At 48.5% G+C, this 18203-nt stretch overlaps 1 protein-coding gene across 2 annotated transcripts; it reads right to left on the bottom strand.

Moving 5' to 3' along the window:
* Positions 1-1567: 1567 nt before the first annotated feature.
* LOC138238048 (E3 ubiquitin-protein ligase TRIM39-like) lies at positions 1568-12727 on the bottom strand. 2 transcript variants are annotated; one of them, XM_069187860.1, is made up of 6 exons: positions 11844-12727; positions 7838-7933; positions 7459-7692; positions 7173-7332; positions 6792-6851; positions 1568-2410 (listed from the first exon to the last, which is right to left on the bottom strand). In XM_069187860.1, exons 1-6 carry the CDS (start codon positions 12432-12434, stop codon positions 1863-1865), a joined length of 1689 nt encoding a protein of 562 aa, XP_069043961.1. In that variant the 5' UTR covers positions 12435-12727; the 3' UTR covers positions 1568-1862. The 2 variants fall into 2 exon arrangements, with proteins under 2 accessions (XP_069043961.1, XP_069043962.1); XM_069187861.1 differs by lacking the exon at positions 6792-6851.
* Between the last annotated feature and the right edge of the window lie 5476 nt (positions 12728-18203).

Here is an 18203-nt window from a genome sequence, read left to right as displayed (position 1 = left end):
AACCTACAAGGTTCAAAAATATGTTTCTTGTCTTCTTCCACAGCTCGACAATAACACAGCAGATTTACACTCACCTGATTTTAAACAAACGGGATGTTTACAGTGTTAATTACAGTCCAGATTCAGAGCGAATTTTTACACACCGCTATTTTACACAGAAGACCGACACAGCTTTGTGGATCTCTGTCTCTCGTGGTTTTATTGAATGTGGCGCTATTACACAGGCAATGCACTGGGATAGGGGGGTGCTGTTCACGAGCCAAGAGCATTTAAACACCCACACTGCTGCAGCTAAGTGTTTTACACACCGGGGTTTGTGCGGCAATAACCCAGAGAACGATCTTGGGTAGCGCACACACAGCTCCTCATTACAGAGCTCCTGCAGCCTTTCTTCAGTGTCAGCCAGCACTCAGGGAAGAGACTTTTACAACCCTTTCGACAAGGGTGAGACACACACAAGGGCAGTAAAGTGTATGACATGACATGGACAGATCTGAGTGACATTTTAGGCTCTCGAATAAAGTAAATAATTAAATAGCCCATTTGTTTTTTGCCAAACATTCTTGCGATCGATTGACTTGTAAGCACTCCGCGATCGACTGATTGGGAACCCTGGTTTATATAGATTAAACAAGGTTGAACAACACCAGGAATGCGTTTAACTTCACTTCTTACATGAACAGTTATTAAGCAACTCAGCCATCTACTAACTCGCCTGCTCTAGGGAGTGTCTCACAATTACCACACAAACCAGCGCACAAGGGAGTGTGTTAAAACTACCTCTCACGACACAGTCCCTCTGTGGAAAGAGAATCGTCCACATGAAATGTCCAAACGGCAGGACGGAAGACAAGACTGACACGGAGCCCAAGTTTCTGTCCGTGAAGAAAAAAACTCGCCGCTGCCACCAAACAGATGTAAAATCCTGAGTTCGGTTTAGGAGTTTGGGCTTTCATATTGTAACGCTTCGGGGTTCAGGTGGGCACCCTTGCCGCATCAGGTCGACCCCCGACCGTCAAGGGCTCAAACCCAGGACTCCCACGTCACTCAACAAGGACCCAGCCCGGTGAGCCAAAGAGAGATCTCTCTACAGCTTAGTAGCTGTGGTCCTGCTATCACAGGGAAGGGCGGCGACGTCACCGCTCTGGTAAGCCGGCTCTTACACACCCTAATGGCCGTATGCGTTACAATATGAAGGAAAACAGAGCTTTCACCGGGCGATTATCTCGATTTATTGGGAACTAAAATAAAGAAAAGAGCAGGAAAAAGGAGTAACGGGCACATCGCGTCCATACCGCACTTTCCCCTGAGACACAGATCAAATAAAACTGATTTTATTGAAACATTAAACTTAACTCTAAGGGGAGCCGTGTACTAGACTGTCAGGGTCTGTAGCTGCTCACAGACACAGCGCTGGTGATAAACTACAACTCCCATAACCACCCTGAGCCACTTCCTGTCTGCGTCACAGTCCCTATTCCTCCTGGCTGTGGTTGACGTCAGCGGGTCCCTCCCCGTTCTGGCAGCTTCACAGTTACCGGCGCGCGCAGGTGAGACTCACACGGGATTTCATTTTTAAAAGTTTATTTTCTCAAAAATTAGAAAAAAAACACTGGAGGGTTTCCAGAGATATTTACAAGTCAGGAGTATAGCAGGCTGGTAGCGAGGTATCTCGCCCTCTCTCGTACATGTTATTTTTCCCCGTTTAAATGCGTTATAGTAAATAAAAAAAATTTAACACGACACAACATCATCATTTCTACAATTACTAATATATTTCTGACCTCATCTCACTGCCCGTCAGTAAACCCGTCTCCCAGTGTGAGCAGTGGACAGAGAGCTGGGAGAGAGTCAGCCTGTGTTCATGAGTTAGTGACGGGTTTAATCTCCACACTGACAGCAGGCAGCAGCTCAAGGTCTTTATCTGAATCCCAGGTACAGAAGACAGGATAGATCTTCTCCCCCTGAGGGAAGACCATGTCAGTGAAAGTGTAGACATGAGCTCTGGACTCCACTGTGTAAAAGGAGACCTTCCTCTCCTCAATATCCACACATACCCCCAGCTTCCTGGGCCGCAGACTGAGGGGGAGAGGGGTCTCAGGGGCAGTGAGAGCAGAGAAAACAGACTGGTAAGATCTCAGACACCAGTAACCCCGCTGGGGAGAGAAGATGAACCCCCCTTTCCTCTCTGCAGACTCTCTGGTCACTCCTATTATCCACCCGTCATTCACCTCCACCTCCCAGTAGTGTCTCCTTGAGGTGAAGGCCTCCCTGCTCACGACACAGGACCAGTAATCAAATCTGCGAGGATTGTCAGAGAGACTCTTCCTCTCTCCCCATCTCACTCTCTTCCCATCCTCAGACAGGCTGAGCCCACAGTGAGCTGTATCAGGGTCCAGAGTCACAGCAGCTGGGGAATAAAACACAAACATCACAACAGGCTCCTGCCGATCACAGTCCAACTCAACTCCATCAGACTGTGAAATGTCTTTGTCCCCAAACACACCGAGAGAGAAACACCAGTCAATTACTAATGACTGCTCTTCCCTTCCAGAGAAACGACATCTTCTTCACTGTTTCACTAGTATTACACATGGGAGTGATCCCAATATCCTCTAAATACAAACATTAAACACTTGTTTTCACAGCGATGAAACTTTATTTTCTTAAACGACATTATTAATAAACACAGGACCGACCGGACTGCAGGAGAAACTACAGCCCGACCACTCGCTTTCAAACACTTCACAACCCACCACAACGACCTGTATACTGTAAGAAACTGGACAGCCTGTCTGTTAAACCGGTTTATTTCAAATCCCAGTTCAGCAGCTCGTTCATCTTCTCTGAGACCATTTTCCTGACGACGCAGAATAAAAAAGTGCTGAATTCAAAGACTGTGTAATGCAAGTTTTTACAGAAAAAAAATATAATGGAAAAAGCAAAACCTTGCTGAAATATAAGAAAGCCTTCCCACTTACTTTGAAAATGCGAAGAAATATCCAACGTATTCAATTAAAAGCAGAAATAACACATCCAGAAACCCGGAGAGAAAGACGAGAGAAACAGAGGTGCTCATTCTGACTTCATACTGCTCGCGCTCACTGTCTGCCTCTCTGATAGGAGACAACAGCTGTCACTCAGTAAGCTCTGACCACTGACAGACGGGGCGAGGCTTATACATGCCCAAAGCGAATGGGGGTTTTAATCGATTCAAGAAGCTTTATTCGCATGACTAATGAATACTGACTTAATACTCTCCTCATACTTAATACTTCAGTGTAAACTATTAATACTTAATACTGAGTAAATACTCCCCTTTGCCTGTCTGCCTGTCAATCTAGTGAAGATCAAAGATATTCTTATCAGCTCTTATTTTTTGACTCCTGGAGCCTAGAAAGGCTGACACAGTCACCTACATGAATTGATAAAAACACCAGCAGCCATATCACTCTGCAACTCACAACTGGCAGCCCACTGCAACTCAGCAGGTGTGAGCCTGGTCAGTACCTGGATGGGAGACCTCCTGGGAAAAACTAAGGCTGCTGCTGGAACAGGTGTGAGTGGGGCCAACAGGGGGTGCTCACCCTGCAGTCTATGTGGGTCCTAATTCCCCAGTATAGCGATGGGGACATGATACTGTAAACAGGTGCTGATGTGTGGGGAGTGTTCTGGCGCACTATGGCTGCAGTTGCATCATCCAGGTGGGGCTACACACTGGTGGTGGTGGAGAGGAGTCCCCATTGCCTGTAAAGAACTATATAAGTGTAAGCAATTATTATTAATACCTGAATTCATTTCTGGGCTCAGAGTGCCTTTATTTCAGTGATGAGAGAGGTCGCCCTCTTCTGGACACTGCAACTCTGAAGCCATCATGACAACATCTTAAACTGATATTTCACACTTATTCTGTGTAGAACAGGACACAGTGTCAAACACTGACTTACTCCACAGGAGAGTCTATCAGTCTGGAAACACAGACACCCTCTAGATCACTCCTGTTTGAAACGAGGTCCCCAATATCGCAGGCAAACACCCCAATACACACTCACTCTGGTGGGACTAGTGAAATAATATTGACACTCCAGTGTCATTCTTAGTGAAACAAACCACTGGGTCTCTTAATGACCAGGACCATGTGAGAACACCAGCTGGGCTGAAGAGAAAGACCCCAAAGTTATTACCCCTGGCCAGTAAGAGGAGCCCTACAGCCCCAGTAAATACCCCTCTTAAACTAACCATGAGCACCTGACTCTGACATGTCTGAGCTGCTCTGAGGAAAACAGGCTGTACTGTGACCCCAAGCTTCTCTCTGTCTGTGTGTCTGTGTCTCATGGAGAGCAAGCTGGGATACTGTATGTGAAAAGATGAATTCCTAATGCAAGAGATTGTATATGGCAAATAAAGAGATCTTGATCTTAAACGTGTGTCGTTTTTACCATTTCTGTGACAAGTAGAATTGACACAGCTTTCCAAACATCTGTTCTTCTTGATGTGAAACTGCAGAAACATGTCCTGTACAGAGTGTTTGCTCACTCTTTCAACACTGAACAGAATACATTTACGATGACTTATACCTGCTGTTGGCTTCCTGTTACTGTTGGTCCCAGTAAACAGCAAGCCAGCAATGAACAAACTGTGTAACGGGTTGTGTGTCGTCCTGAATTCTTTTTCTTTTTGTCTGTCAGAGACTGTGTGTCTGTGAAGCTGCAGGTGAAGAGCACTGTCATCATACCATCATTATTGTGAGACTGGCTCTGCTCCTGAATATTCCAGTTATTCACAAATCCAGGGTCTCAGACTCTGACACATTCTGACAGATGGAGAATGGCAAAGGGCTGTGGCAAGACGGACTTCCCAAGGAATTCTACACCTGCTTCTGGGACACCCCAGCGGCAGACCTGGTGGAGGTGGAACAAGAGCTCTTCCATCAGATTCTGAGAAAGTTTTAGCTGCTGGACAGAGATACTGTACTCTGAAGTGGGTAGTAGGGTCAACATGAACAGACATATTTGGGATTTCATCCCCCAGGAATCTGGAGAAGGACAAGAGTGTCCTCTTTCACCTCTTCTCTATGTTCTCATTATAGAGCTGTAGGCAGAGGCACAGGGGAAGTCCTCAAGATCTCCCAGTACACATGATGCTGTTCCTGATTTCAGACAGGGGGTTGCAGAGTGGGCTGCAGGTCAGGGAGAAGTACTGCAGAGCCTCAGACTTGAGGCTAATAAACAGAAAGAGCAAGGGCAAGCTCTTTGGACCCTGGAGGGACAGGAACATGCCGCCAGAAGGTCTCAAGCTTTGCATGGAGCCCCTAATGATACTGGTGGTTTCATTCCAGAGCCAGGACAACAAGAACATAAACTGGACAGAGAGGACCGTCAAGGTCAACGTGTTACTGGGCCTGTGGAAGACTCTCACGCTGACTCTCATGGGGAAAGTGAGGGTGCTGAAGGCAGACACCCTGCTGGCTTTAGCTGACCTGGTCGTGGTGTACCCTCTGTCAGCCAGACTCAGACAAGCGCTGCAAGGGATGGTGGAACAGGTACGAGTACATCACAAGGAGCCAGATGTGCCAGACAGTGAGGAAGGGGGAGAGATGTGCCGAATTTCCCCCTGAAACTCCACTGCATCTTCTTCTGCAACCTCTGTCACTAGGGGCTGGACCCCATCAGTCACAATTCTCAGTACTTTGTCAGGCTGTGGTTCTCCCTCCCAATGAAGCATCTGATCCGGTGTCAAACACTAGTCCTAAAGCAGAAAACTGACCGGAGACCTACTAGGAGGTATGAGGCCATGAGACAGCAAGAGCTCTGCACCAACAAAAGGCACTATACAAGGAAGAGAAAGGAGGAACTAGTCACCAGGGCGAGACAGATGATCCTACAGGTCACCGGGGAGGGGCTGACGATCCCATGGGAGACCTGGGTAAAGACTCAACCCAGAGGACTAGACAACAAGCTGAAGGCCCTCAGCTGGATAACTGTGCACCAGAGCTGGTGACCAGAGAGGTGTCATGCCCTCTGCAGCCAAAGGGCGCTCCTACTCTGTCCTGTCCCAAGCAAAGCTTGTGCTTTGCTGTCCTTCCGGTGTCTCTGTCTCTGGGGATATATATTTCCGGGTCTCTCATTCCCCTTGGCTCATCATTGACGTTCGGATGTCCTGAGACCCGCCCAGCACCAGGTCGCCCCAAGTCCGCTGCCTGAGGACATTGGTTTCTATACGACTCCTGAACTGCTGAACTTTTCATCAGAGCAAAAGAGCACTGGAAAGGACTGAGGGCTGAAGAAAACCCAGAAAAACCTGTTCTTTAGTGATCCTGTTGAGAAATGGACAATCGCAGTTTCAAAGCCAGGACTGCAGCCAGTGGTAACACCCAGGAGGCTTGGAGGGGCTCTTATTGTGTGAACCAGCCTCACTGACCACTTGCAAAAGTGGTTTAAATCACTCTTTTTGAGACGATTTAAATTCTGTAGAAAAGTTGTTGTCAGAAGTGTATTCTCTGTAAGCACTGTGCACTGCACATTGTTGTAATAAAGTGCATTTTCTTAAATAAACTACACCCACTGGAACTTCTGTGTCCATCTGTGTGTTTGACATAGTGTGTCTCTGATCCACACAGAGTGACTGTCTGCAAGCTTGACTTTCTGAATTCAGACGTGTATCAGCATGTATCAGAGTGTGAATCAGTGTGTGTGTGTCAGAGTGTGTATCAATTTCTGTATCACTGTTCCTGCTGTGTGTTTGAGCTCCAGGTACATTTCAGAGGGGAAGTGTTGTGAAAAAAGACTCACAGTTTAAAAGCTCTGCTCTGGACCCGGGCTCTGGAGTCAGCAGACTGTAGACTTCAGTCACTGGGGAGACACACAGAGAAATGTCTCATCAGGGCTGCAGTAACAGAGTAACAGGAATAACATGTTCTACTGGACTGGGACTGTAGCCCCTATTAAAACGTTCCTGTTAAACTATATACAGCACAATATAACAACACACTTACTGTCATAAAGATTTGTGAGACTGGAGATTTTAAGACATTTCACCTAGAATTTGAATCATTGACTGATAAGCTGCTCTGATAAATACAGTCACTGCACAAAAAATTCATTGACAATATAAGAGAAAAACAGGAAATATATAAGCTATCCAGAAAGACATCAGTGTGTTTCTCTACTAACCTGTTGTGGAAATCTTTATTGATTCCTTCTTGCAAAGATCCTCCAGTCGCTCTTTCAGTCCAGAGACAGCTCTCCTCACTGCCTCAGGAGAGAAGTGTGGACAGACAGGGATGCTGGGTGAGTCTCCAGCTCCAGGAGGGACACAGACAGACTGGAAATTCTGAATCAGGGAAGAGAAAGAGGAGTTTCCAGTCAAACACAACACACATTCCTGGGGAGAAGCCAGGAGCAGCTCTGTGTGAGAGACACCCTTCTGTACTGCAGAGTCACAGAGCAGTGATGTTACCTGGAGGAAATGGATGTGATCCTCTGTGTGTGAGAGCTGGTCCAGCTCAGCATCTCTCCTCTTCAGCTCAGTGATCTCCTTCTCCAGTCGCTCTAGAAGTCCTTCAGCCTGACTCACTGCAGCCCTCTCTTGAGCTCTGATCAGCTGTGTGACCTCAGAGCGTGTTCTCTCAATGGAGCGGATCAGCTCAGTAAAGATCCTGTCAGTGTCCTGTACTGCTGTGCCTGCAGAGCTCTGAGGGAGGAGACACACAGTGGATTATTGCACAGGAAAACACTCAAACTACATTATGCTGTATGCTCTGTTTCCAAAGGGTACTGTCCAGTGTCCAGCTGTGGAAATGTGTGTCTGTGTGTCCACTCCTCTGGTAAATACCCACTCTGAGTGACTCCACAGCCTGTCTCAGCTTCTGCAGCTCCTTCTCTCTCTCCTGGAGTCTCTGCTGGGTTTGTGTCTGTGTCTTCCCCAGCTGCTTCTGTGGAGAAACAGAGACACTCAGGACATTTCTGCTGTAAGAGAATCACATCACAGAGACACCCCTTAGAGTCACCCTGGGAAATCCACACTCTGTATCCCTGATAATAATAATAATAATAATTACTTACACTTATATAGCGCTTTTCTGGACACTCCACTCAAAGCGCTTTACAGGTAATGGGGACTCCCCTCCACCACCACCAATGTGCAGCATCCACCTGGATGATGCGACGGCAGCCATAGTGCGCCAGAACGCTCACCACACATCAGCTATCAGTGGGGAGGAGAGCAGAGTAATGTAGCCAATTCATAGAGGGGGATTATTAGGAGGCCATGATTAGTAAGGGCCAATTGGAAATTTTGGCCAGGACATCGGGGTTACACCCCTACTCTTTTCGAGAAGCACCCTGGGATTTTTAATGACCACAGAGAGTCAGGACCTCGGTTTTTACGTCTCATCCGAAGGACGGCGCCTGTTTACAGTATAGTGTCCCCGTCACTATACTGGGGCATTAGGACCCACATGGACCGCAGGGTGAGCGCCCCCCACTGGCCCCACTAACACCTCTTCCAGCAGCAACCTTAGTTTTTCCCAGGAGGTCTCCCATCCAGGTACTGACCAGGCTCACACCTGCTTAGCTTCAGTGGGTTGCCAGTTGTGAGTTGCAGGGTGATATGGCTGCTGGCTGATGTCTTATCCACATGAGATGTGTTTCCTGCTCCTGTCTGACATGCTCCTGTTTCATGTCTAATCTACACCGGCAGCGTGTGCAGCGCAGCAGACACCTGACACCTGGGTCTGCACATCTGTATGTGAGGTGAAATGTAAAAACAAGATAATTGTGTTTCAAATTATATATAAAACATCATCTAGAGATAGTTCAGGTGGGGAGCTGCGTCAGCATGCGTAGGCTGCAAAGGAACAAGCAATAGGTTTATTCAATACTGAAAAAAAGAAGAAAGAAAACACAACGTTTCGGCCGTGGAGCCTTCTCACACCTGAAGAAGAATAAACCTATTACTTGTTCCTTCATAATCTAGAGATTTCAGATTTCATTCATCTCAATATACACTAGTGTCCTGACTGCTCTCGGCATCTCAAAACAGAGGACTACAGCAGTGCTGATGAGCCTTGTTGCCACTAGTTTCTCTGAGTGGTCAGAGGAGACCCTGTGGCTGACGTGCTTGACCGCTGGATGAGGTTCTGGACCAGGCAGACCCTGTGTCCGACCACATCTCACATCCTGTCTGCTTCTGGGGAAATTCAGATCATTTCAGAGGACAAAAGGAAACATGTTCTGTGTCAGATTGACTCCATGAGAGCCCAGCGTGAGTCTTATATTTAATAAAGCAGGTGAAGGTATTATACCACAGTTCACTGGTTTATGTGTCTGAGGTCCACCACCTGACTATTAGATCCCCTTCCCAGCACTTTATTTCAATCCTGTTTCTCTGCTTTCTGCCCCATAGTCCTCAGTATAATAAATGAATCCTTGAGCACTGATGTGGTACCAGTGGCTTCACAGCTGCTGCTGTTACCCCTGTGTGAGAAAGAGAGTCATGGCTCTGGACAGCCTGAACAACTTTCACCCTCTCTCCAACTTTCATACCCTTTCATTACCTTTTCATGCAGAAAGTTTACAGTGTGCTGTTAGATTTCAGTTAAATAATCCTCTTTGAACTCCAATATGGTTTCAGACAACCTCACAGCACAGAAAGTGCCCTGGTCAAAGTCACTAACGATCTTCTAACGGCTTCTGATTCTCGTTCTCTTTCTGTCCTCATTCTTACTGAGCTCAGTGCTGCTTTCGACACTGTCAGCCATGACCTCTCACTTTCTTGTCTTGAGACTGTGTTTGGAGTTTCTGACACTGCTCTTCAATGGTTCCAGTCTTACCTCACTGATCACTTTCACTCTGTCTCTCTCGGCGATTGTAGCTCTGAAATTGGACTCATTAAGTCTGGTCTTCCTCAAGGGTTGACACTGGGCCCCTACCCTTCAGCATGTATGAGTTCTGATGATACTCAAATCTGCAGTACAGTCTGTCCATACTAAACTGACACTGACATGTCTCTGCTCTAATTGCTTCTCTGACATAAACACATGGATGACTCACAATTTCCTTCATTTAAACTACGACAAGACAGAAGTCATGCTTCTTGGCACACCAATGCAGTATCCTTATCTGTGGATGACACTGTACTGGAGTCACAGTCACAATTGAATAACTTGGGGGCGATATCTGATCCAGGCTTGACATGTGCAACAAAATATCAAAACATCATTCTTCCACCTCAGAAATACTGCCAGGCTGCGTCCTATGTTATATCTAATTGTTGCTGAAAAGCTGGTCAACTCTTTCATCTTTACTCATATTGACTACAGTAACTCGCTGTACAGCTCCACTCGCTGGGGTATTTAAACCCACACTGAACAAACTTCAGTATGTCCAGAATATGACAGCCAGAATTCTGACCAGGTCTAGTGCAAGTGATCACATTACTCCTGTCCTGAAGTCCCTGCACTGGCTTCCTATCAGGTTTCATGTTGACTTCAAAGTCCTCATGATCCCCTCTGCATGGCTTGACACCTCAGTACCTGTCAGAGTTACTATCATCCTACTCCCCACCTCACAACCTTCACTCTTCTAATTCTGGTCTCCTGTCTGTCCCCCAAGCCAGCACTCTGGGTGACAGGGCTTCTCCTGCTGCAGCCCAGAGCTCTGGAATTGTATCCCTATGGATATCATAGAGTCACCTTCCCTGAGCTCTTTCAAATCCAGACTCACAATCTTCTATTCATTAAGAGCTTTAATTTAACTGGGTCTGTTTCTGCTTCTTTGCTTTTCTGCTGTTTTTCCAAACCCCCTTCTACTTTCTCCTCTCACTGTGCATTTTTTGTGCTGTAAATTGCTTTGCCACTTTTAAAGGTATAAAAATATAGTTTATTATTATTGATCATACAGTTATAGTGAAATTAAATTAGGACTTCATTAATGAGGGTGCAGTCTGTTCTAGAGGTGTTGAGTGTGTTGTGCATTAATGAGGGTGCAGTCTGTTCTAGAGGTGTTGAGAGTGCTGTGCATTATTGAGGGTGCAGTCTGCTCTAGAGGTGTTGAGTGTGCTGTGTGAAGTTGTACAGGTTCACTGGTGCTTCAAGAGGAACGTAAAGAGGGAAACAGTGAAGGTTGTAAGAGGACCTGGGGAAGGGTCATCTCTAACCGGTATTTCATTAACGAAACACTGAAAATACTAAATATGGACCTTAGCAAAATGGCGGCCAAAAAGAATCAGCTGACCAGGAAATGGAGAACAACGAGACACAGCTGAGCCGCATCAGGAGCCGAAATATAAGTGCCCCGGAGGCAGTGAACAGGGCGGAAGCCGGTAAGGTGAATGCATTTTGGAGGAAAAGAGAGGAAAGAGGTGCATGTTAAGGATTGGGCTAAAGAATAACGGACTACTGAAAGGAGAAAAGGTTTATGGTTTTGGATTACGGACACTGGTTAAGGATACATCGCAGATTGGCTTTATTACAGACTTTTGGAACTTGGATCGGATCAGGACTAAGGGAACGGATTACGGACTGTATTCGGAAGACAGTTGGAGGAAGAAACGCCACGGATCTCAGGAAAGAAAAGTGTGGTTTAATTTACATAAACTCTCCCCCGGAGACACCACAAGGTGTAGAGGAGGAGATAATGAACAACAGACAGAAGAACAGGAGACACTTCAGAGACACAACAGTGTGGATCACAGCTGAGTACATGAGCAGGACTCAGCAGTGGAGATCCAGCATTACAGATACAGTAAATACAGTCTGGAGATCACTTAAAGCCCCCAAATATCTTAAATATCCTTTTTACATGTTGTACTAGACACTTTATGAACAGACACAAAGTCCTCACCTGTTTCTCAGTCCTTCCTGCTGCAGCTGAGACAGTATCATGGCCTCTGTGTTCATCCATTACACAAAGATAACAAACACACTTCTGGTCAGTACGGCAATAGACCTCAAGCGGTTTGTCATGAGTGGAGCAGATCTTCTCCTGCAGTTGTCCTGTGGCCTCAACCAGCTTGTGTTTCTTCAATGGAGCAGCTTCATAGTGAGGCTGGAGGTGAGTCTGACAGTAAGAGGCCAGACACACCAGACAGGATTTCACAGCTCCCCTCTGTCTCCCAGTGCAGACATCACACAGCACATCTCCAGGGCCAGCAGGACTGTGAGCAGGAGGAGGACCACTGAGCCCTGTCTCCTTCAGTTTCTCCACCACTTCAGCCAGGATGGTGTTTCTGTGAAGATCAGGTCTTGGGGTGAAGGTCTGTCTGCACTGGCGGCAGCTGTAGATCCCAGTCTGATCTTCCTGATCCCAGCAGTTCTTAATACAGCCCTTACAGTAACTGTGTCCACAGAGCAGAGTCACTGGATCCTTCAGCAAATCCAGACACACTGAGCAGCTGAACTGGTCCTGAGAAAATGGAAAAGTTCCTTCTGCCATTTTTCTGACAAGTAGAGACTGCACAGAGAGGAGCAGTAGAGAAGGAGCTGCAGTGAGGCTGTTTCTAGTAAAACGAAACTGATCTCTGAGTTTCACTTCCTGGATCTGCACAGAGCTGTGGGGGTGTGATTATTAGGGGGTGTGGTTGTTAGGGGTGTGATTAGGGTTGTCAGGGGGAGTGGTTTAGAACTGCAGTTATGAAACGGCTTTGGTGGTTGTTGTTTGGGGAAGGTGTGGTGTTGTAAGAGAAGTGACTTTCTGTGTCATTTTGGACTCAGCCTGACAGAAAGAAGTTTTTTAATAAACGTCGATGTCAGTAGCTGCTCAGGTGAAGTCAATCCAGTTGTTTGTGTTCCCAATAATCAAAACAATAAAATACTAACTCACTCACACAGCATGAGAAGATCAGAGCATGATGGTGACAGACAAGAGGAGGCCAGCTGGCCCATCCAGCTGTTTAATCGTTGGGAGTTATTTGGCTCCAGGATCTCCTCCAGCTGTGTTTTGACAGAGGGGTGTCACAGCTCCACATGGTGCAGAGGATTTCACTGTCCGGGTGTGAGCTCTTACTGCGAGCAGTCCAGCCTGCTGTGTCTCTCTCTCCAGGCCAGTGAGCCCAGCCTGCTGTCTGGCTCTGCCCTGCAGCGTGTGGGCCAGCAGGGTACGTCCAGGGCTTCGTGCTTCACCTGCGCAGTGACCCCCCTGTGAGCCGCACAGACCTGCGGAGCGCTGCAGAGAGTCACGAGCCCATCTCTCCCCCGAGAGACGCTGGAGGAGCAGATGGACAGGGCAGTGTCATGTGGGTGTGATTGTGATCTCCAACCACCCAGCGCAACAGCAAGCCCCTGATCTCTGTGTGCAGCAGCTCTCCTTCCGTCCACAGGGACTGACAACACCCCGCGTGTCTGATAATTATTAGAAACTCATTAGTCTGACCATCTCATCTCATGTTACTCTAAGGGGTTGTGGAACCTGTTTCACACTCCCACCACTGTTTGTGTAAAGCTCTACTCCAGTGCTGTGATGGAAACCCACTTTCTTGTCAACACCTCTGAGAAGTTAATCAGTCTGGATACAGTAAGTCCCTCCTGTATCTCCTGCAGCTGAGATTCACTGGTGTTCAGTGTGACGTTTTCAGGGTCGTCTGGTCACAACCAATTGGAATCTCAGGGCTGTACTCCTGAGAAAAGCCAGGATTTTGTCCTCAAGTCTTTTACAACAAAGGCATCCTAAAACACAAGCAAGTTCCCTCTTTTAGGAAGAGAACCACAAGCAAATGGAATCCTTAATACAAACACCTGTCACGCTCGTAAGCCCCTCCTCTTAAGGAGGCTCCAGCCCTTCCTAGCTTAGTGTTGATCTCCTGCACCTGCCTCCGGTTCCTGCCCCCCGTGCTGTACAAGCCAGGCGTTCCTGCCAGTCTGGGCTCAGCTGTGGAAGATGGACACCCGGAAGTCCAGGAGCGACTCAGCGGCACAGGCTTCATCACGGTGTCCTGATCTTCTGGGTCCGGGATGAGGGAGTGTCTGGCCCCGTGACCCCCTTTTATTCCCCCGACCCTCCGCCAGATCCCGCTCCGGCTTGTAACTCTGTTCGTCTGTCAGGATGGATCACCCGGTCTTGGACTATTGCTACACTCATGGATTCACCTCGGACTCCCTTGGACAGTTTGCCTCGGACACACCTCCCCCGAACACCAGCGCACCGTGGACACGCCCCTGTTTCCCTCCAGCCCCCTGCCTGCCTCTTTCCCCGTTTCCCTCACTCCTCCCCGGATTGTGCCGTCTGCCCAGGGTCCGGAAAGAGACGCGCTCGGCTGGCCGGTTTCCCTGCTGTAGCTCTTCTGCGTCAAAGGGGCCCTGCGTGTCGTCAGCGGCGTGGCCCTGCAGTTTGTAAGAGGGTCTCGGAGCCGGGGGTCCGCTCTTGGACGGTGACGGTTTCATCCGTGAGGGTCTGCTCATACCCCTTCTCCAACACTCCCTTGATTCTGGACACCCGCACCTGGTCACCCACATTGGAGTGAAAACTTGGGACGGTTTAATAATCATAATTCCTCACACTTACATAGCGCTTTTCTGGACACTCCACTCAAAGTGCTTCACAGGTAATGGGGATCCCCTCCACCCCCTCCGGTGTGCAGCCCCACCTGGATGATGCGACGGCAGCCATAGTGCGCCAGAACGCTCCCCACACACCAGCTCTCAGTGGGGAGGAGAGCAGAGTGATGAGGCCAGTTCAGAGATCACCCTAGACTGTTCTCCAGCCCTTAAGGGAGTCGTCTGGTGGGACGGAGGCCGGAGATCGCTCACTAGCCGTGTGGGAGAACTGGGGTTAGAAGAGCAAACGAGATCAGTTAGGACCCCCGTGGAGCAGGAGGTGTTTCTGTGGGGCGGCGCCTCCACGTTTTTGTGTTGATAGTTCCGCTGAACCTCTCTACCGCCCCAGCCCCCACGTCGCTGGCCGGCACGAGATTTCCGGTCTTCTAGCGTTTGAGAGCACCTTGGGAGGTCCCGCTTAAGAAATTCCTCTCCCCTCGGTGAGCCTGTCTCTCAATAATAATAATACAGTGTGTGATCTCCTGTCCCAGCCTGAGGAACAGACAGTGAGCCCGTCTCTCAATAATAATAATACAGTGTGTGATCTCCTGTCCCAGCCTGAGGAACAGACAGTGAGCCTGTCTCTCAATAATAATAATTCAGTGTGTGATCTCCTGTCCCAGCCTGAGGAACAGACAGTGAGCCCGTCTCTCAATAATAATAATACAGTGTGTGATCTCCTGTCCCAGCCTGAGGAACAGACAGTGAGCCTGTCTCTCAATAATAATAATACAGTGTGTGATCTCCTGTCCCAGCCTGAGGAACAGACAGTGAGCCTGTCTCTCAATAATAATAATACAGTGTGTGATCTCCTGTCCCAGCCTGAGGAACAGACAGTGAGCCCGTCTCTCAATAATAATAATACAGTGTGTGATCTCCTGTCCCAGCATGAGGAACAGTGAGCCTGTCTCTCAATAATAATAATACCTTAGCGGTAACCTGGTTTTCTTGGAGCTTCTCAGACCTGATGAGTTCAAGGAATAAAACGATCACACGATCACTGCTGTCATTACTAATATAAAGACAACGATATTATAACATTTCAACTTTCTAGGCAGAAACGGGGTGGAGCCGTGCTTTGCAGCATTTTGCTCCTTCTAAAATGGAGGAAGGAATAGAGGAAGTAAGACATCACAACTGGCTTCACACTAGTAGCCTTTTGTAAAATGTCACTGTACACTATGTCAAATCCTGAAAAAAGGAAGCCCGACATCACAGGAAACCTGAGCACGTCTGTGTATTTTGGCATTATTACTTACTTATAGTACTAGTTTGCTCAACTATGTACATAAATAAACATGCAAGACTACATAATGTTAACCTAGTAGTATGGGTATGCTACTATGGGTAGCAGCAGTAATTACTACTAGCAACCAGCTGAACCAAATGATCTCCTCAAGTTACAACCTTTTCGATTGTTACATTTCAAGTATGCAATCTGTTTTGCTGCTGTTTGGGTTGAATCCTTTGTGGAAAGGTAAGGGTAATGGTAAACAATAATGGTAAAACTTAAACCTTTTTAACTACCACTTACCTTTAATAATAATACAGTGTGTGATCTCCTGTCCCAGCCTGAGGAACAGACAGTGAGTCTGTCTCTCAATAATAATAATAATACAGTGTGTGATCTCCTGTCCCAGCTTGAGGAACAGACAGTGAGCCTGTCTCTCAATAATAATAATACAGTGTGTGATCTCCTGTCCCAGCCTGAGGAACAGACAGTGAGTCTGTCTCTCAATAATAATAATAATACAGTGGGGAAGAGCTCAAGGAGAGATCCCGGAACCAGAGATCTTATTTTTCCGAGTCCTGTAGATGGTGAGTTTGGCCTGGCCCAGCAGAAAATTGGCGAGGAGGCTCTGAGTTTTCCGTTTTTTTGTATGACCCACCCCAAACACGAAAATAATGTCATTGAAGACCAGGCCAAGGTTGGTGAAGAGTCGGATCAGTACGGCAAACATGGGCGACAGGCGGGGGCAGGCGCTGTAGCAGTGGAACACCGTCTCCCTCTGAGCGCAGAAAGGACAGGCGTCAGACACCCCCGGGTCCAGAACTGACACAAACGAGTTGAGGGCTCAAGGAGAGATCCCGTTGGTCCGGGACTGAGCGCAGGAGACACTAGCAGACCAGGGAAAGGAGGCTGTGTGGTTGGAAGGCGATGGTCCTCAAACAGACCCTGGACCAACAGCATCTCCTCGAGAGGCAGAGCAGAGCGAAGCTGACTGAGAAAACTGTCTACACACCGCCGTGAGTGTAGTCCTGGAGCGTCACGCACCCACTCCACGCTGCGCCAGCAGCCCTGATCCACGTCCAGCAGGTGGTGAAGCTGTGTGACGTTGGCGTGGACCAGTCTGCTGGTAAAGTCCAAGGAGCGGCCCGGTTCTATGTCCATTCGTAGATTGTGTATTAATGGTTCCCTGAGTGTCCAGTATAGACTGGGCCGCTCCTCTTCCCTCTGCACGCACAGATGCCGCCAGGCCTCCAGGAGACAGCGCTGGAAAGGCGGCAGTGGAGACAGGTCAACCCTGCTGGTGTCCATCAGGAAGAGCACACAGTCGAGCCCGAGGTGTCCTGCTCGACGCAGCAGGGTGAAGGTCAGCTCCTTCCAGGACAGCGAAGCCGGGCCGAACAGCAGCTTCTGCACTGCCTGCAAGCGAAAGGCGTCCACCCGGCTCTGGATGTCGATGAGTCCTTGCCCTCCGTCCTCTCTGGGCAGATAGAGGACGCCCCTCCGCAGCCAGTGCAGTCCGTCCCAGAAGAAGTCGAGGAGCGTGGCCTGCAGCTCCTCGACCAGTCCGGCTTGTGGCTCCAGACACACCAGGCGATGCCACAACATCGAAGCCACCAGGGTGTTGACAATCAGAACCCGGCCTCTGTAGGAGATCTGGGGGAGCAGCCAGCGCCAGGAGTCCAGACGACCTTTCACTTTTTCCAGGAGCCCCTCCCAGTTCTTTTTCACGCTGGCCTTGTCCCCCAGGTGCACCCCCAGGTATTTGAGTCTCCCTCTGGTCCAGCTGAGTCTCTCCGGCAAGACTGGGGGACCCATCTCGCTCTACTCCCCCAGGAGTAGGGCGCTACTCTTGGCCGAGTTTACTTTGGCTGATGATAGCCGCTGGAAATCACTCAAAGTTGTCTGTAGCGCCCTGACATCCTGTTCTCCTCCGACCACGACCATGATGTCATCAGCGTACGCCGAGATCTTGACAGTGGAATCGGGGCAGCCCGGGATGGACAGGCCCCTGATGACCTGGCGCAGCTGATGTAGCAGAGGCTCAATGGCAAGGGAGTAGAGCATTCCTGAGAGTGCACAGCCCTGCCTGATTCCCCTCCACACTGGAAACGGAGCACTCAGCCCTCCGTTGACCTTTAGCACACTGAAGATGTCACTGTACAGCACCTGAATCATGGCAACAAAGACGGGGCTGAACCCGAAGGACCTCATGGTCCTCCACAAATACTGATGTTCAACCCTACCAAAGGCCTTTTCCTGGTCTAACGAAATGAGACCAGTATCTAAACCCAATAGTCTGGAGGTGGCCAAAACATCTCGAATCAGAAATATGTTATCAAAGATTGATCTTCCGGGCACGCAGTACGATTGGTCGGAGTGCACCACAGACCCCAGCACCACCTTCAGCCTGTTGGCCAGAGCCTTGGACAGGATTTTATAATC

The sequence above is a fragment of the Lepisosteus oculatus genome, chromosome 4 (genome assembly GCF_040954835.1).
Source record: "Lepisosteus oculatus isolate fLepOcu1 chromosome 4, fLepOcu1.hap2, whole genome shotgun sequence".
Lineage (NCBI taxonomy): Eukaryota > Metazoa > Chordata > Actinopteri > Semionotiformes > Lepisosteidae > Lepisosteus > Lepisosteus oculatus.
This window is presented reverse-complemented; position numbering and strand designations above follow the sequence as displayed.